The 17,604-nt window shown below is 62.7% G+C and overlaps 1 protein-coding gene across 2 annotated transcripts; it reads left to right on the top strand.

Annotated features, from left to right (window-relative positions):
* Positions 1-748: 748 nt before the first annotated feature.
* Positions 749-16,888, top strand: LIF (LIF interleukin 6 family cytokine). Of its 2 annotated transcripts, none has more exons than XM_058281641.1 (4): positions 749-834; positions 10,612-10,733; positions 12,451-12,629; positions 13,563-16,888. In XM_058281641.1, exons 2-4 carry the CDS (start codon positions 10,715-10,717, stop codon positions 13,971-13,973), a joined length of 609 nt encoding a protein of 202 aa, XP_058137624.1. In that variant the 5' UTR covers positions 749-834; positions 10,612-10,714; the 3' UTR covers positions 13,974-16,888. The 2 variants fall into 2 exon arrangements, with proteins under 2 accessions (XP_058137624.1, XP_058137625.1); XM_058281642.2 differs by lacking the exon at positions 749-834 and adding an exon at positions 8,156-8,418.
* Positions 16,889-17,604: the final 716 nt, after the last annotated feature.

The following is a 17,604-nucleotide window of genomic DNA, read 5'->3' as shown; positions in this document are numbered from 1 at the left end:
CCAGGCCCAGCACCCAGGGGTGCCCGCGGGACCCTTTCCCAGCGCCGAGGGAAGGGCCACAGTCCACCCTCCTAGTCAGCTCCACTCCCTCGGTCTGGAGCCTCCCCTAGGGCCGGGCTTGCTCTCGGGGAGGGGCGAAGGTCTCTGCGCCCAGGGCAGGGGTGCGGCTGGGGAGGTGGGGCACTGGGGCCCGTGGAGGAGGGTGCCTCCGGCGGCCAGTGTGGCTCCCGGGGCTCTGAGGTGGGTGCTGGGGCAGGGAGTGGTGGCCCCCCGGGCGGGGGGACACAGCCGCAGCATGTGGCTTCTCTGGGGACGGGGGCAAAGGGGCCTGGCCCCGGTGCACACGGCCTGTGGCAGGTCTGAGTCAAGACACCTAAGGCCGACCCCGGCCGGTCATGCGGAGGGCTGCCCAGTCATCGCCTTATGCCGGCCTGGGTCACCCAGGCAGGGCGCGGCCCAGTCAGCTGTGACTCAGGCCACCGCGGCACGGCCACACGGCGCTGGGCAGGGGTGCCGGGCACAGGGACGCCCCTTCCCCAGGCTGGTCCTGCTTCTCCCCTCGGCCACCCCAGAGACCCCACCCTTATCTGGGCCAGGCACGGTCGGGGTGGAAATCTGGGACCCTCTGCACCTGTTGTCCCCAGCTCTGCACCGGGGTTGGGGGGTGGGAGGTGGAAGTGGGGGGAGGTCAGGGCCACCCAGTCCTGGACGGGAAGTCCAGTGGGGGGGGTGGGGTGAGACGTCGCGTCCAGAGGAGACTCGGCAGGAGAGGGAAGCAGAGGGGGACCGCCCCGAAGACAATGGTGGCCCCCTGAAGACCTGGCACGGCCCAAGGTAGGCTCCCTGAGGGGCAGGGGTGGGCTGGGTGGCAGCCCCCGAATTTATCCTCGGCGCGAGCCAGCGCCGCTCGCTCCCTCCGGTGGCCAGCTGGGACCTGGGGGACCCCCGGGGGGGACTCTCCAGGCCTCGGTTTCCCCACCCGAGTAACGGGCCTGGCAAGAAGCTCCCCGTGTGTCTCACTGAAGCTGTTGAGGCAAAGCAGGAGATAGGAAAGGGCTGTGTGGCCGTGTGAGGGTTAAAGAGCACCCAAGGGTGAAAGGGCAGAGGCGGGAGGGAAGGCTGGGAGGCTGGGGCAGGCCTGGCTTGGAATCCCCCTTGATGTGTTCCTGGAGGGGTCCCCTCTGGGGGGGGGCTTCATTCCCAGATCCCCGAGGGCCCCCCCGGTTCCCTTCTCCTTGGAGAGGGACCCACAGTGGCCCAGCTCCCCCGCAGATGGAGTCTGGAAGACAGAGGGTCTCTCTGTACGTCCAGGAGGGGCTGAGGAGGGACTCCGGGAGAACGAGAGGGTCGTGGCCAAAGTTAAGCCCCCCGTGGAAGGTTCTGGGGTATGTGGTGAGCCAAGGTCACGGCCCCTAAGCTGTCGACCTTGGGCAAGTGCAGCGGTGGTCGCTTTGGGCCTCACGCCTTTCTCTGAAACGGGCCTCATTTTGGACCCGCCAGCTCACGGGGTCACGGTGGGGTGAAAGGAAAGACTTACGCCAAGTCTCTGCATCTAGCCTGGCACAGGGCGGGCTTGGCGCAAAAAAAACCTAGAGAAGGGGCTCCATCTCAAATTGCCACCCGCGGCTCCTGAGAACCAGGGAGAGGGCTCTGGAGGGCAAGGCAACTGTCCCCAGAGCGCGCGGGGTGGAACCGGGTCTCGGCGGCTGAGCAAGGAGCCTGAGCCCAGCTCTGCAGCCCGGAGTGCCCGGTGTGCGTGCGTTCCCTTCTCTGCCAAGGCCTGGCTGTGTGAGCTTGGGCAGCTTGTTCCACCTCTCTGTGCCTTGGTTTGTCCAGCTGTAAAATGGAGCTCGTGATCGCCATCTCGCTGCTGCAGGGGGTCCCGGGGTCCGGAGGTTAGTGGGAAAGGAGTCCTGAGCTGGACTGTGGCTCGAGGGGCTCCCTGCTCACTGTGCGTGGCCCCGGCGCCCCCTTGTGGCTGGACTTCAGGGCAGGGCCCCCTTGGGAAGCGCTGAGCCGGGTCCCTTCCCTGCCTTGACCCACGGTCTCTGCCCACCCTCCATTCCGAGCCCCGGGAGTTCCATCAATTTCCTCCAATCCCCAGGTCCCTCCCTGCCTGTGCTGGGGTTGGCACTGGCCGAGCTGGGCGGATGGGGGCAGGCGGGGCCGTGTCTGCCGTGACCGGGCAGTGGGGGGCGCTGCTGCCCACGGCTTGGAGCTGGACTGGGCGTCAGCAAGTGCAGGCGGCGAGCTCTGGACGCAACCCTCCCCGGAGCGGCCTGGGAGGCCTGCTCTGTCCCCTGCCACCCCACCCCAGGCCTCACAGAAGGCCTTTTTGAGAGCCTTTGAGAAGGATGATTTTATCTAGACCCTGTTTTACAGAAGGGGACCCTGAGACTTTGAGAAGCTTCTCTCAGGAATTCTCACAAGGGAGTCGGGACTGAAATCCATTCCCAACTCCCTGTCTGGGATTCCTAGCCAGGCCAGCAGCCCACGGGCCGCTGGGGATGTGCCACTAATTTGCTGTGTCACCTTGGAAAAGCGTCTTAACCTCTCTGGGCCCCATCCGTGAAGTTTTAACAGCTAAGATAACATCAGCGGCAACAGCTCATCGTCACTGCGTGCCGCGGCTTTCCATGGGGCATGGCTAACCCCCCAGGTTGACACTGTCCCCCATTTCATAGATACTGGTGAGGTCACACCCCTGTCTGGTCGACTCCAGAGCCCACCAGCCTCCACCCACTCCATCTGGCCCAACCTTTTCCCTTTCCAAGCGGAGATGCTGGGACTGGCGGAGGCCACGGTGGTCTCTAAGTTCTGCCTGAGACGCCCCTCGGGAAGGCAGATGGAGTGTCTGGGGGGAGCCCCAGGGCAGGGGGGGGGGTCCAGGCTGCCAGCCGCCCCCCAGCACACACCCCCGGCGCGAGGTGTCAGACGCGGGTCCCACCCAGATGGGAGGAAGCGGAAACGGGGTCCAGAGCTGGGGTGGGGGGTGGAGGCCTGGCTGGGCAGGAGATCAGAGCGGGATTGTGTCATGGAGTTCTGCGGCCGATAAGCAGCTGGGCGGCCTGGCCCGGGCGGAAGGAGTCCTCGGGGGGCAGGCCGTCGGCGGGGGGCCCCCGGCCCCCCTGCTGCTGCTGAACCCCGCTGGGCTGCCCGGCTCCTGTTTTAGGGAAGCCGTGCATGGGGGGGGGTGGGGGGCCTGGCGTGGGGCGGAGAACCGGCTCCGTCAGGCTCTGCACGACCTCAGGCCAACCCTCCCACTCTCTGAGCCTCAGTTTCCACAACTGCATAGGAGGATTTACATGCCTTCCTCAGGGACTGGGGGCTGGGGGCTGGGACGTGGCCCCTGGTAAGCACTGGGGAACGACTTGCTTTCTGGGAAGTGGGGGGAGAGGCTCGGGAAGCCCCTCCAGGCTTGCAGGGTGCCAGCCACGTACCCCAGGAAGGCTCCTGGGGGAGGAGCGGCCCAAGGGCGCAGGGCTGGCGGGAGGTGGCAGCCCTCTCCTCCAGCTCCGCTTCCCCTGACTTCAGAAGTCACAGCCTGGGTCCCCTCTCCCCGCGGGAGCTCCAAGGGGCCCTCAGCCCTCCGGCCTCCCCACCCGTGGGGCTGCGACCCCCTCTGCTCTTTCCATCCTATCTCGTGGCCCCCCCCCCACCATCCTCAGCGCATTTTGGCGGGTCCCTCCAGGGTGCTGAGGGGCAGTCCCGGGGAGAGGGCTGCCTCCCCGACATCTGACGTCATCACTCGGGTCGGGTGGCCCCCACGAGCCCGGGGAGCGGCGGCCCCGGGGCTGCGGGCGGCGGGCTTCAGGCTGCGCGGTCCCCGAGGCCGCTTCCTGTTCTGTTTATTGCTTCGGAGTTCAGGAAATCATTGAGTGAAACATCCTCCCCCACCCCCCACCCCGTGATTATTTAACAGGAGCCCGAGCTGTGGTCTCTCTCGCTCTTTTGGAAAATCCAGTGGGAGAAGGAAGCTGTCAGCTCAGCTCTGACATCAGCTTTGTCTCCGCGCCAAGAGTCAGGGTGGCCGGGGTGGGGAGGGGAGCGGGGCGGGGAGGGGCCGCGAGGGTGGGGGAGGAAACGGGCCTGCAAACCAGCTGCCCGTGGCCCCGGCGGCGTGAGGCTGCCGCACGGTTCCCGGGGGGGCCAGGGAGTTGGAGGGCGAGGAGCAGGGCTTGTCGGACACAGATAGGACACACAGGGACACACGCACGGGGTCGCCGCTCTCGTGCCCAGAGACCCCCTGACAAGCAGACGCGCACGTGCTCGGACAGACTTCACGCACGTGGTCCCACGCACATCCGCAGGATCGCGGGGGTGGGGGGGGATGCGTGCGTGCCCTCCCTCTCCCAACCGCAGAGACATGCAGGTGGACGGCGCCAACGGCCCCACGGACACACGTGTGCGTGGACATCCACGGGGCCAGGCGTCGCCGGGCACACGGGCGCACGAAGGCGCTCACCGCGCGGCCACCCACACGCACGCGGTTGCCCACCCAGACGCAGCGAGAGGGACCCTGACCTTCAGACCCACGGGACACAGGCAGGGGCTGCTGGGCCCCGGGGGCTGCCCTGGGGGCACGGGTGGGTGGGCTGAGGCCGCTTCCTGGTCCCCACCCTGCAGCGAGGAAAGGCCCTTGACTGTCCTGGATCCCACCCAGGTGGGGCGGGGATGGGGCGCGGGGGTCTGAGGCGGCTGCGGAAGGGAGTGGACAGTGGGAGGACAGGCTCTGGGGGGCCTTTGTCAGGAAACCGGGCTGCGCCAGGCCTCCACCTCCTTTGCCCCCAGCCACCTGCCCCTCCCTGCCCCTCCCTGCCCTGCCCTGCCCTGTGGCTCTTCCAGCGGGTTCTGGGAGTTGGAAGGGAGCCAGCAGCCGGACCAGGTGGAAGCCGGGAGCCGCAGGCTGCCAGCCAAGGGCTGAGTGACCTTGGGCAAGTCTCTCCCCCAGCCCCTCTGGGCCTGGGTTTCATCATCGATACCAGCGGTTTCCAGGCGTTTTTGGCCGCAACCCACAGTGAGAAATTCATGGTACCTTGTGTCTGGGGAATGCAAGTGGTGACACATAAAAAAGAGTTGCTGAACCACGCTTGCCCTGGCGATGCCTGGTGACTTTCGTAGCCCATTTCCTTTCCAACGTGCGGCAACCCTCTAAATTGAATCCATGACCCACTAAGAGGCGGTTTTGAAAACATCCCTCTCTCGGTGTGCTGGCGGACCGTCGCAGGCTAGTTAGAGCCCGGATGAGGTAAACGCACTCGCAGGATTTATATGCTTTGTCCACGAAGCGCCGATGAGCGAGCCGGGCGGGCGGCAGCCCATTCTACAGACGGAGAAGCTGAGGACGGGGCCTCGGGTGCAGCCAGGCCCCACGCAGTCTCCACGGATGATCAGGGCTCTGTGGATTGGCTGGTTTTCCCTGGCAATTTCTATCGAATTGAAGAGAAAAATGCAATCTCTCTGATTCACCTTCGGGAGGTTGATTTCCTGACACAGTATTGGGAAATACGGGAGTGATGCTAGGGGCAGCTGGCAGCTGGCCGGGGCGGCTTGTGGCGCCTCCGTGGCCCTGACGGGGTGTAGCTGGTCCCTGCCGGGGATCGGGGGGGTGGGGGTGGGAAAGGACAGACCATAATCCCAGACGCTGGGCCCCAGGGGCCCCAAGAAACAGCTCTCACAGATCCTCAGGCAGGAAAGAGCGGGTTATTTCCCAGCTCTGAGAAGGTGCCCACTCTCTCAAGGACCCACAGCTATGTTCTGTGTCCTCAGGGGACCTGGAGCCCTGCCCCGCCGTCCCTCTCAGCCGAATGACCCACTGGATCCGACTGGTATTTGAGTCCCTCCTGCGGCCACACCTGGCTCCGGTTAGAACAGCCGCCATGTTTCTCACTGAGCCCCGCCCTCAGCAGCTTCATGTGGCTGGCACAACAGTATCCCCCAGGTCAGAGGGGAAATCGAGGCACAGAGAGAGGAAGTGAGTTGCCCCAGGTCACCCAGCTGTTCAGTGGCAGGATTCGAACCCAAGCCTGCCTGATTCCAAGCCACGCCCTGGCCCACCTGGCCAACCTAGCCCCCCATCGCACAAAGGTGACTTGCAAACCCAAGGCACGGACCCCAGGGAGAGCCACAAGAGATGGTGGGCGGTTCGGCGGCTCCGTGTGGTGGAAGCGAATGAGATGCCTTTCGGGCAGGACACCCATTTGCCAGGGCTGTGCCCAGGAATTCCTGAGCTCGGGGGCTGACCTTCCTCTCCCATCTCCTCTGGCACCCTTCCCCAGCCCTGGTCCTGGGCCACACGCTCTGGCCACCCCAACTTCCTCCCCAGGGTCCATCTGACTCCCCTGAGCTCATGCCCCAGAAGGGAACCTCGAAGCTGCTGGCTGAGAGCAGCCGCTGGCTGGGTTTTCAGAGAACCGAGAGCTTAGCTGGGGAGGGGATAGGGAGGTGAAGACAGGGTGGGGGGTTGGGGGGGGGGTACGGACCTGGGCAGGGGAGGGTTTGCCCGGAGCTCGCTCGGTTTCTGGGTCACTGGTCTTGGGGAATTCCCCGGTGTCCCAAGAGCTGCTTACCTGGTGAGTAACTGGTGCAGGCTGCCCACACAGAATGCCTGGCTGCGTGAGGCTGCGTCCCCTCCAGCCCCTGACCGTGGCCAGGGCCAACGAGCTGCCCTCTCCCCTGTGTGCCCCGGGCCCTGGAAAGAGCCAGGCGGGCAGGGGGCCAGCCCCGCCCCCACGTTGCCCCCGGGGGCTCTGCAGGGGGCGGCTGGTGATTCAAAGCCCCTCGAGGCGAGGCGAGCTGTGTCTCCTTCCTTCTCAGATGGGGCCTGGGGGTGAGTCAGCTCCTGGGGGCGGCAAGCCTGGTCAGCTGCTGCCCTGGGGGTGGGCTGGTCAGGGGCCAGGATGGGGCAAGGGGAGAGCGAGCTCGCTCTCAGGCCAGCACCCCCTCCCCCAAGCTGCTGGTCCTGTTGAGGTGCCCCTGAAGCTGGAGACTGAGGGTCTCCCACCTCCACTCGCCACTGGGAGAGGGTCGAGGGGTCCTTTTCCTGGCCCTGGACCAAGAGCATCCCCTCAACTCTGTGACTGGGCTGGAGTTTCCTCAGCTGTAAAATGGCCCTAAGAACCGCTATTTGACAGCCAGCTCAAGAGGATCGGTGCTAACGTGGGGAAGGCATCCCTGGGTGCCTGGAACTGCTCTGAGCCCTGAGCCCTCGTGGCTGGCCCGGGAACGTAGATGCTCTTATGCCCATTTTACAGATGAAGAAACTGAGGCCAGGAGGCGGTCAATTCCGCAGCTCAAAACCTAGATCCAAACTCAAACCCGACTCGCCCGAGCATGCTTCGAACCGTCAGATCACCCCGCCTCCTCTTGGCGAAAGATTTGGCGCAGGCATCTTTTGGAAACCATAAATGTTTTTTAAAAATCTTTAGCATCTTCTCTGCGTGCAGCCCTGAGCCAGCTGCAGTCAAAAACCAGATGAGAATCAGACCCCATCTGTGCCCTGAAAGACCGAGGGATAAGACTTGTCCCCACTTGAAGCAAGAACAGGCAGGATGGGGGAAGCCCTAAGCTGGGCAGTGGGAAGCGGGGGAGGCTGGAAAGAGGTTCCAAGTGAACCTCGTCAGGCCCTTTGCTCCCCTTCAAGCAGAGAGGTGCTGCTGGCCTAAGTGCAGCTGCAAGCCAGGCCTGGGGCCCAGCGCTGCTGCTGTGTGCCCCTGGGCAAGTCCCTTCACCTCTCTGAACCTCAGTCTCCCCATTTGAAACACAAAGCAGCTGGGACAGAGACTGGTGTTTTTCGGGCAAGCATCAGCGAAGAGGACTGATAGCTGCACGTGCCAAGGTATATACAAAAGAGGCAGCCCTTCGGGGTTCTGGGGAGGCCCCGGGCCCCAGCACGTGGGCTCATTTTCTGGACTGGTAGCCCCTCCCTGCAGGGGGAGGGGCGATGTGGCCCCTGACTTCCCCCCACACACCCTGAGGCAGCTCAGTCCCTATCAGGCCGGGTGTGCAGAAGCGGGGCAGGCGGGGGATGAAGTCACAGCTGGAAGGGGCCGGGCTGGGGCTGCCACTCCAGGGTGGGGCCTGGGGTCGTGACCCCGGGAGCCCGCAGCCAAGAAGGGAGGATGCCTTCCCTGAGGGAGCCAGGAGGAAAACACACACACAGAGAGCAGCGCAGGGAGGGAGGGGAAGAAAACAAACTTCAGGAGACCAAAGCCAGCCCGGAGCCGGGCCTGGGCGGCCGGTTCCCGGGGGCCACGGCCACGTTGCAGGCCGCTCACGGACCCGCGGCTCCGGAACCCTGCCCGGCCTTCCCCGCAGAGGCCCAGCACACGTGGTGGTGCCTGGACATGGACACGAGGGGGAGGCTGGGCCTGGGGCAGCGAGGGGCCCAGAGCACTGGGGGAGCACGGACCCAGCCAGGTACCGTGAGAGGGGACCCTGTGGCCCTGGGTGGGGGCCGGTCAAGACTGGGGTTAAGTGGCCCGAGCTCCAGTGTCTTCTAGACCCTGCCCCCACTTCCTGTTTCCTGTGGGGTGGGGCTGAGATGAAAGGATGATTTGGGGGCGAGTGGGGGGGGGGCGGTTACGGCACTAATGGGGGATTGGGGACCAGACGACAGTAAGGACTCGAAATTCCTCTTGGAAGGCTGGAGCAGGAGGACATTGGGATGGGACCCCAGGAGAATCAGAGGACCTAGTGAGAGCCTTAGAACCTTAGGTGGGGGAACAAGGGAATTCATACATGGGGGGGCCACAGTGAGGTCCTTGGCTGGCAGATTTGGGGTCCATCAGGAGAGTCAGGCTGAACCCATCCAGAATTCAGGTGCTCCATGGGTCACGTCTTCGTGCAGGAGAAGCTGGGGGGGGGCAATCTGGGGTGTTGTGGGGTGTGGGGTTGCCTGAGCTAGGCTGGGGGTGGGGGAAAGGCAGGCTTTAGGTGAACTTTTGCGGGGTGCATGCCAATCCCAACACAGGTGTGTGGGAGGAGCAAATGCCAGGTGGGGCCTTCCACGACACCCCCCAGACAAGTTGGGGGGGGCAGGGAGGAAGTGGGAGGAGGGGGGACAAGAAGGGAGAGCCAGGCTGAGTTTTACCCAGCTGCCTCCCTGCTGGGAAGTGCTAGCTGGGATGGGCAGTCTTATCACCCCACATCCAAGGACCTTCGTGGGAGAGCACGGTGGAGGGGGGAAGCAGTGTGTGAAAGACGAGATGGGGCAGGGTGTGTGCACGGGGCAGCTGGCACGAGGGCTCGTTCTGGCACGATGAGGGAGGAGCGCGTGGCTGGGCAGGTCTGGGATGTGGCAAGAGGCCGGCACGGGGGGCAGACAGAATAAGGCAGGACTGTCAGGCTGGGGGAGAGCCCCGGGAGCCCAACTCTTCTGCCTTCTTCTCTGGTCAGGGTCAAGTGGGAGGGCTGGGGTAGGGTCCCCAGGGTTATGCAGGAAAGCCCAGCCCCAGGTGTGTATCTGGCCAGAATGCCTCCCGCCTCTTAAAAAAAAAAGAATTGTTAGCATTTCAGTGACTTTCACTTAGGGAGGAGTGGGCTCCTTTGGCCATGGTCCCCACCATTCCTTCCTGCCCCTCTCCATTCATTCAAGAATTGGCCTGGCTGCCATAGGCATCACTCTCTGTGACCCTTGCCTTAGAGACTCTACAAGCACCGTTTTCAGGGGGCCGCCATCATTCTCGGGGGCAGAGCTCCAAAGGGCTGCCGAGGCAAGTCTGGGGAGGGGCCTGCGTTTCTCAGCCCTCTCCAGTTACCTAGCAGCCTCCCGAGGCGGCAGCCTGGGTCTCTGCTTGCTAAGGCTCCCTCAGTGCCTGCTTCAGGCTTTCCCTTTCAGAATGGAAATGCTGGACCACCTTCCCCAGAAGGGGGAGGGGAGTTGCAAAGGTCAACCCCAGACACACAAAACCTTCCCAGAAGCTCTTCCCCAGACGGTCCCCAAAGAACTGAGCCATGGCACACACGTGTCCCTGGTCCCCTACCTCCCGATCCCCCTCCCCACAGGACCCCGGGCGGCTCCTTCCGTTCGCAGCCCCAGTTCGCCTGGTGGAAATGGGCAGGTTGGAGGAGGCCACCTCCGAGGTGACTTTTTATGACCGTCTAAAGTCCAAGCCGGGCCCCAGCCCCTCTTCCTGGAAGCCACTTCTTAGCCAAGTCCCAGGCCACCTCCTCCCCACTGCCCCCCCACCCCCACCCCAAGCCCCTGCTCAGAGGGGCGCAGGTGCCAGCCTCCATCTGATTGCCCAGGGTCTCGCCACCTCCCCAGACCCAGGTGAGTCCGGGCCCACCGGGGCCCCCGCTGCCCGTCCACCCAGGGACCCGCTGCCTCGGCCCGGGGCCCCCTCCCCGCCCTCCCCATCTTCAAACAGCTTCCAGGGCAAGCCTCTCAGGAAAACCGCAGGGCGTTTTGTCGAAGCTTTCATTAGAATTTTATCAATCAAATTCTTAGAAGAGGGAAAAATCTGGCCTCCTCCCCTCCCCCCTCCCCCCTCCCCTCTTCACTCTCACTTTCCCCATTCATAATTTCCTATGATGCACCTCAAACGACTTCCTGGACGGGGATCCCGGCTAAATATAGCTGTTTCTCTCTCTCCCTGTCTTACAACACAGGCTCCGGTATATAAATCAGGCAAATTCCCCATTTTGAGCATGAACTTCTGAAAACTGCCGGCATCTAAGGTCTCCGCTTAGGCCCTCTGGAGTCCAGCCCATAATGAAGGTCTTGGCGGCAGGTAAAGCCACCCGCCCGCTCCGGCTTCCGCGCCCCGCCGCGGGCGCCTTGGCAACTCGGGGCGCTTGGCGAGCGCGAGCGGGAGCGGCGAGCGGAGCGCGGAACCCACCCACCGCAGACGCACGGACGCCCGCCGCGCCCGCCCCGCAGCCCGCCCGGCGAGTCGGCGGCTCCGCGGCGGCCGCCGGACCCGCCCCAGGCGCTGGGTGGCGGCGGCGGCGGCGGCGAGCGGAGCACATGGTCCCGGGCGCCGCGCGCCCCGGGCCGCTCCGGGGCCCGGCAGGTTGGCTCGAGGGCCCCGGCCTCCGTCCCGCCGCTCCCGCTCCTCGCTCCCGCCACTCGCCCAGCGCTGCTCTGCTCTCCGCTGTCTCCGGATTCACCCTTTCTCTCTTTCTTTCTTTTCCGCTTTCTCTTTTCCGACCGCGTCCCGGGCTGCTCCCTGGGAGGGGCGCGGGGCCGCCGAGCAACTTGCAAACTCCGGCCCGGGACGGGAGCAGGTGATGCCTCCATCTGCTCGTGCCTGGAAAGCGTGTGGTATGAGCTAGGTGAGATGGAGAAATGCACCCCTCCACACCCCCCCGCCTGCCCAGCCCCACTACCTGGGGATGCTGGGAGGAGCAGGGGGACCCGGCAGAAGGGAGGGAGTTAGCCGCCGTGCCCCCTGTCGGAGCAGGGGGGTCCCGGCACCTCACCAGTCCAGCCGTCTGTCACCAGCCCCTGCCGCCCTCCTGCGCCTCACCTGGCAAGGCCGTTTCCAGGGGCCTGAGGGTGAAGCCGGAGGGAGTGCGCGCCCTGGGGGGAGGGGCGGGGATCGGGGACCGGCCCTGGGAGCTCCAGGCTCTGCTGTCACCTTTCACTTTCCTTCCTCCCCCACCCACTTGGCTACCTGCGACCTTTCCCCCTCTTCTCTTTCCTGGTTGTAGTTTCCTCTCCAAGGCCCCAGAGGCACGTGGGACCCCCTGGGCCTGGGAAGAGGGAGGTGCGCATGGAGGTGGGAGGGACTGAAGAGAGCTGGGGTGGGGGGGGAAGGGGGGGACACAGTGCATTTTGGATGACAATCTGGGGACCGAGAGGGGCACAGAAATGCAGAATCGGGGTGGAGTGGAGGGTGCAAGATTGGGGAACGGCAGAGATGGGATTGCAGACTTGGAGGGCACTTGGCACTGGCAGCCAGAATCAAGTGGTAGGTCTGAGGAAAAGAAGGTCAGTAGAGGATGCCCCCCCAGCCCTGGTGTTGGGGGGTGGTGGTACACGTGCTGCAAAGCGTAGGGCTCTGGGCCGTCCTCTCCTTTGCTCAGTCTGGGGAGCTGTACCCTCAGGTCAGAGGACCAGGAGGCCAGGAACTTTTGCCTTCGCAAGGGAAAGGGCTGGATAGTTGGGTGTCACCTTGGACCCAGTTTCCAACTGTGGGAAAAGCTCATGGCCTGCCCCCTCGCTCCTTCTCTCAACCTAGGAGAGAGCAGGAACAGATGAGAAGGTGCGAAAACAGCAGAGAGAGGCAAGAGATACAGATGCAGCAACGTAAAAAAAATAACTAGAAACAGGCCGCTGGAGCTGGAGGTGGGGCGTGGGCAGGGGTCCTTGCGGGGAGCCGAGGCGCATCCTCTCCCAGGGACCCTTTCCCACCCCTCCCCCTCCTCCGCCACATACCCTGGGATGTGATCCTGAGCCACCCTTTCCCACCTTTGTGCTCACGGCGCCTTCCTGCCTGTTCCCAGGAGTCGTGCCCCTGCTGCTGGTTCTGCACTGGAAACACGGGGCGGGGAGCCCCTTTACCACCACCCCTCTCAACGCCACCTGCGCCACACGCCACCAGTGTCCTAACAACCTTATGAACCAGATCAGGAGCCAACTGGCGCAGCTCAATGGCAGTGCCAACGCCCTCTTTATTCTCTATGTAAGTGACACGCAGGCACGCAAACACCCGCGAGACCTAGGAGGGAAGGAGAGAGGGCCCGGGGGTGGGGGTGGGGGCAGAAGTCTTGCAGAGATGGGGCTTGCCAGTTTCAGCAGCGGCTGCGCTGACCAGCGCTGGTTTGGGACGGGACCCTGTTGGATTTTGGGAGGAGAAAATGGGGGAGCACGGTGATGAAACCCCACCCGGACTCCCCCAGCCACCCCCCACCCCACCTCTCAGCCCAGGCTCAGAGACTGGAGGTGACTTTCCCAGGCTGCCCGGTTGGTTAGGGGCTGAGCTGGGGAGAGAAGGCCAGGGAACTGGCCCTTGTGATCTTGTGACTCCCCCATAATGTGAGGGCCTGGACAGAGGACGAGAGACTGGGAGGAAAAGGCAGTGAGGAGGTGGGTGAGGAGAGAGAGAGCCAGCGGGCTGTGGGTGTAGGCTGGGAGAGATGCCCAAGAAGAGGGTGAGTGTGGTGGGTGAAAGGGCAAGTGTGTTTGGGGGGCACCTGCTGAGGCAAGCACCATGTTTTCCTGCCTGTCCCTGGATGATGGTGATATGGTGATAAGGATGACGATGGTGATGACGATGGTGGTGATGATGCTGGTGACGGTGATTACGATGATGATGGTGGTGATGATGATGCTGGTGACGGTGATTACGATGATGGTGGTGATGACAATGGTGATGATTACGATGATGATGGTGGTGATGATGATGATGATGATGATCCTCTTTGTCCTCCTCAGTGTGTTCCTAACCGTATTTAAATCTGGCTCTCAGGACCATTTGGAGATGCCAATAGGACAAGGAGTTGGGTCCCTGTACAATAGGTGGGGAAACTGAGGCCCAAGAGCTCGCCCAGTGGGCTAGGCGCCAGGGCCGGAGGGGCTTCTGGCTCACCTCCCCTCTGCCCTCTCTGCCCCTCAGTACACGGCCCAGGGGGAGCCGTTCCCCAACAACCTGGACAAGCTGTGCGCCCCCAACGTGACGGACTTCCCGCCCTTCCACGCCAACGGCACGGAGAAGGTCAGGCTGGTGGAGCTGTACCGCATCGTCGCCTACCTCGGCGCCTCCCTGGGCAACATCACGCGGGACCAGAAGGTCCTCAACCCCAGCGCCGTCAGCCTCCACGGCAAGCTGAACGCCACGGCGGACACCCTGCGGGGACTCCTCAGCAACGTGTTCTGCCGCCTGTGTAACAAGTACCACGTGGCCCACGTGGATGTGGCCTACGGCCCTGACACCTCGGGCGAGGACGTCTTCCAGAAGAAGAAGCTGGGCTGCCAGCTCCTGGGGAAGTATAAGCAGGTCATCGCCGTGCTGGCGCAGGCCTTCTAGGCGTGCCGTGAACCGAGGGGGGTCTCGGGATCCAGACGTGGCGGGGGCGGGGGGAGTGGCTGGTAAAGTGTGACCGGGGCCCAGGGCCTCTCCAGACCCAAGTGGGGGCTGCTGGCAGACCCCGATAAGATCCTGGCCAGTCCCCTCTATTCCAGGGTGGGCTGCGGTGAAGCCCAGTAGCAGGGGGACCCTGGCTCTGGGGTTTGCAGCTTGGAACCAGGGTGCACAAGATGACAAGTTGTCTGCGGGAACCCTGACCACGGGGCAAGAGCAGGGGCTCGGGGGATGACCCAGCAACGGCAATGACCATCTGTGCCTTCCCTGTCCCTTAAGTAGACTCTGGAAGCCTTGACTGGGCCCGGGGTGGGCCAGCGAAGCTGGAATCTTGAAGGGCTCCTTGCCCCCGACGCGTTTGGGGTGTGGAAAGTAGAGAAGGGAAGCTCTGGGATGGGGTGCTTCCTTCCCACGAGCGTGATTGGAAAGCTCAGGCCACGGGACTGTCCGGCCGACTGTTCCAGAAGGAGGTCACTGGCGTCGCGGCTGCGGCGGGCTCTCCGTCATCTTCCCTGCAGTCTTCTGCCCCCAGCCTGAGATGGCCAGGGTCTTGGCGGCTGGACCTGGAGGTGGGTTTTGCAGGGGTGGGCTGGGAGAGGCGGTGACAGGTGGCAAAGTCAGGTGAAGAGTTTTCATTCTGGGCAAGGGCCTGTAGGGGAGGGGATGGGATCGCTCAAAGTGGCAGCTTGCGTCCGAGGCCCGTGGAGGTCACATGGAGGTACTCGAGGGGGTCCAGAGGCTGACTCTGGTCCCTGGAGCCCGGGGACTGTAGAACTTGAGGTCAGGACCTCGGGAAAGCCTGAGGTCTGAGAGTGATACGTGCTTCACCCGGCACGATTGTCTATTTATTATGATGTCCTATTTATATTAACTTATTGGTGCTTTAAATGGCCAACTTAATTCCCCTTCCCTGCTCCCTGTTCTAATCACATCATGGCTCTTTAGGAAGGAGGCCTTAGCAGGGCTCGGTCTGAAGTCAAAAATGTTACGAGTGGGATGAAGCTCAGCAAAGTTGCCAGCCTGGGTCGGGGAGCCTGGCTCCTTCCCGCCAGCTCAACTGTGACTTACTCTGGGGGTGTCAGGCCAAGCTGCAGAATCTGGGCCAGTATGTGGGTGCTTTTCCCAGGGCCACCATGCTGCCTGGCCCCCAGGGATCCATTCCCACCCTGGGCTGCCTGGCGCCTCCTGGAGTTGTGCCGTGTGGGCACCATTTGTGGTCAGTGGCACCCCTGGGGCAGTAGGCGAGGCAGTTGGTGTTTCCTCGTCCCCGGGGCATTCAGACCGGGACGCGGTGGTCCCCTCCTGCCTGTGCTGCGCTCCCACTGGCGTCTGGGCTCCCAGGCCGGGCGGGAACCCGATCCTTTTCCTTTGTGCTGCGGGCCAGGCAAGTCGAGAAACGCCCTCCAGTCTGGGAGCAGGGGAGAGTGGGAGGAGCTGGGGGAGCTGCTAAGAGGAGTGTTCTGGCGACTTCTCAAACCCCGGGAGCGGGGCGGCGGCCGTCCCAGCCTTCCAGCCAACACGGCTATGATGCTTTGCACTCACTTTGCACCTTTATTGGTTCTCTGAGCACTGGGCAGCAGCAGGCTCTGAGCCCCCCGGGGTCCAGGGAAGCAGGCGTTGTCCGTCCAAACGGCAAGATTACGATGCAGAGCTCTGCACTCAGCTCCAAGCCCGGGTGGCGGAGGAGACACGGCTGTCGCGTATTTCCAAATGGCTGTTGGAGGGCGCGCCTCCACGCCCTTGTCCCGGATCCCAGCCTGCCTCCCCCGGGTTGCTGCGCCATCGGTGGAGAGGTGACTGCGCAGCCTGCCCGGAGCTGCCTGAATTTCTCCACGGGTTGCTGCGAGAAAGACAGATATATCTGAAAGCCACTTTGGAGACCCTGTACCTCGGGGCCAGCTGGGTCTGTCGTCATCTCCTAATCCTCCCCCACTCCCCAATGCACACGGATCTCCTGCACTGGGCCCACCTGGGCAGCCCCCAAAGATTCGCCTTCCTCCCTGCCCAGCGCAGCCCCTGGCCCCGCCACTCCCCCTTTCCTCCCAGCCTCTCAGCACCATCCACAGTGTTCATTCCAGCACCCCCTTTGCACAGCATCATTGAATTATTGAGCCTTTGCGCACAGAAGAGTGACAGGGCAGGAAGCGGTCCCTTTCTCATTTCTCACCTGCTGGTATCGGCCCACTCCTGGCATCCTGCGTCGGACGATTTTAAAAGAGGAGGAGGAGGAGGATGGGATCTCCATTGTGCAGTTTATCAAGAAAGGAGAATCGGGGACTCCTAATTTTTTTCTTTTTTTAGGAGGTACCGGGAATTGAACCCAGGACCTTGTACACTCAAAGCAGGCACTCAACCGTGGAGCAACACCCGCTCTGCTGTATTTATTTTTAAAATATTCTAAAGAAAGGAGCACACTGCTGGTTAGCTGGTCTCTCCTCCTCCTTGTCCCCTACAGGGGACCGAAGCAGTTCAGCTCTATGTGGCTGGCACTCCAGAATAGACGTCCCAGAATCAACTGGGGTCGTGATTTCCCTTCCGACGGTACAAATATCCTTACCCTGGAAGTATCTCCAAGTCCCCGCCACGATCCCTGCACCCAGGGCTCCGTTTCCCGCCCACTGCCAGCTCAGTGGGGCTCACCGTGCGGCCTTGTCTTTGTTTCCACCCATCCTTTCCCCTGGAAAGGCCCCAGCCTTGGGTGACAAATTCCTGTTTGATGAATGTACCCTATGGGAATGTTTCATACTGACAGATTATTTTTTATTTATTCAATGTCATATTTAAAATATTTATTTTTTATACTGAAGGAATACCTTTTTTTTTAAGAAAAAAGAAATTAATAAAGAATCTGCTCTTGGCAAGCTCTCCTGTTGATTTTTTTTTTTTAAGATTTATTTTATTTATTTCTCTCCCCCTTCCCCTCCACTGTCTGCTCTCTGTGTCCATTTGCTGTATGTTCTTCTGTGTCCTCTTGCATTTGTCAAGCGGCTCCGGGAAACTGCGTCTCTTTTTTGTTGTGTCATCTTGCTGCGTCAGCTCTCCATGTGGGCGGTGCCACTCCTAAGCGGGCTGTGCTTTTTTCTCGTGGGGCACCTCTCTTTATGAGGTGCACTCCTTGCACGTGGAACACGCCTACACAGGAGCACCCCTGCGTGCACGGCACTCCTTGCATGTGGCAGCACTGCGCGTGGGCCAGCTACCACAGGGGCCAGGAGGCCCTGGGTATGAACCCTGGACCCTCCATGTGGTAGGCGGATGCTCTATCAGTTGAGCCATGTCCGCTTCCCTCTCCGGTTGATTTTGATGTGGGGAGACTGGGTTGGAGGGCTGGGACTGCCTGTCCCGAGCCGACAGCCCTGTGGGACTCTGCTTGGCAGAGGTCGGGGAGTGGGGAAAGGGGGCCCTCCACTTGGCACTACACCTGCAGGGGCAGCCAGGACTTTGGCCCCCAGGTTATGGGGTGCAGCCAAGGAAAAGACCTTGGAGGAGGCTCAAGAGTTGGGGGGGTTATTTGATGTCGTAAATGGGTACAGCTCACTCACTCCCAGCCCTTGCTTACATTAGACAGTAACCATGT

The sequence above is a fragment of the Dasypus novemcinctus genome, chromosome 19 (genome assembly GCF_030445035.2).
Source record: "Dasypus novemcinctus isolate mDasNov1 chromosome 19, mDasNov1.1.hap2, whole genome shotgun sequence".
NCBI lineage: Eukaryota > Metazoa > Chordata > Mammalia > Cingulata > Dasypodidae > Dasypus > Dasypus novemcinctus.
This window is presented reverse-complemented; position numbering and strand designations above follow the sequence as displayed.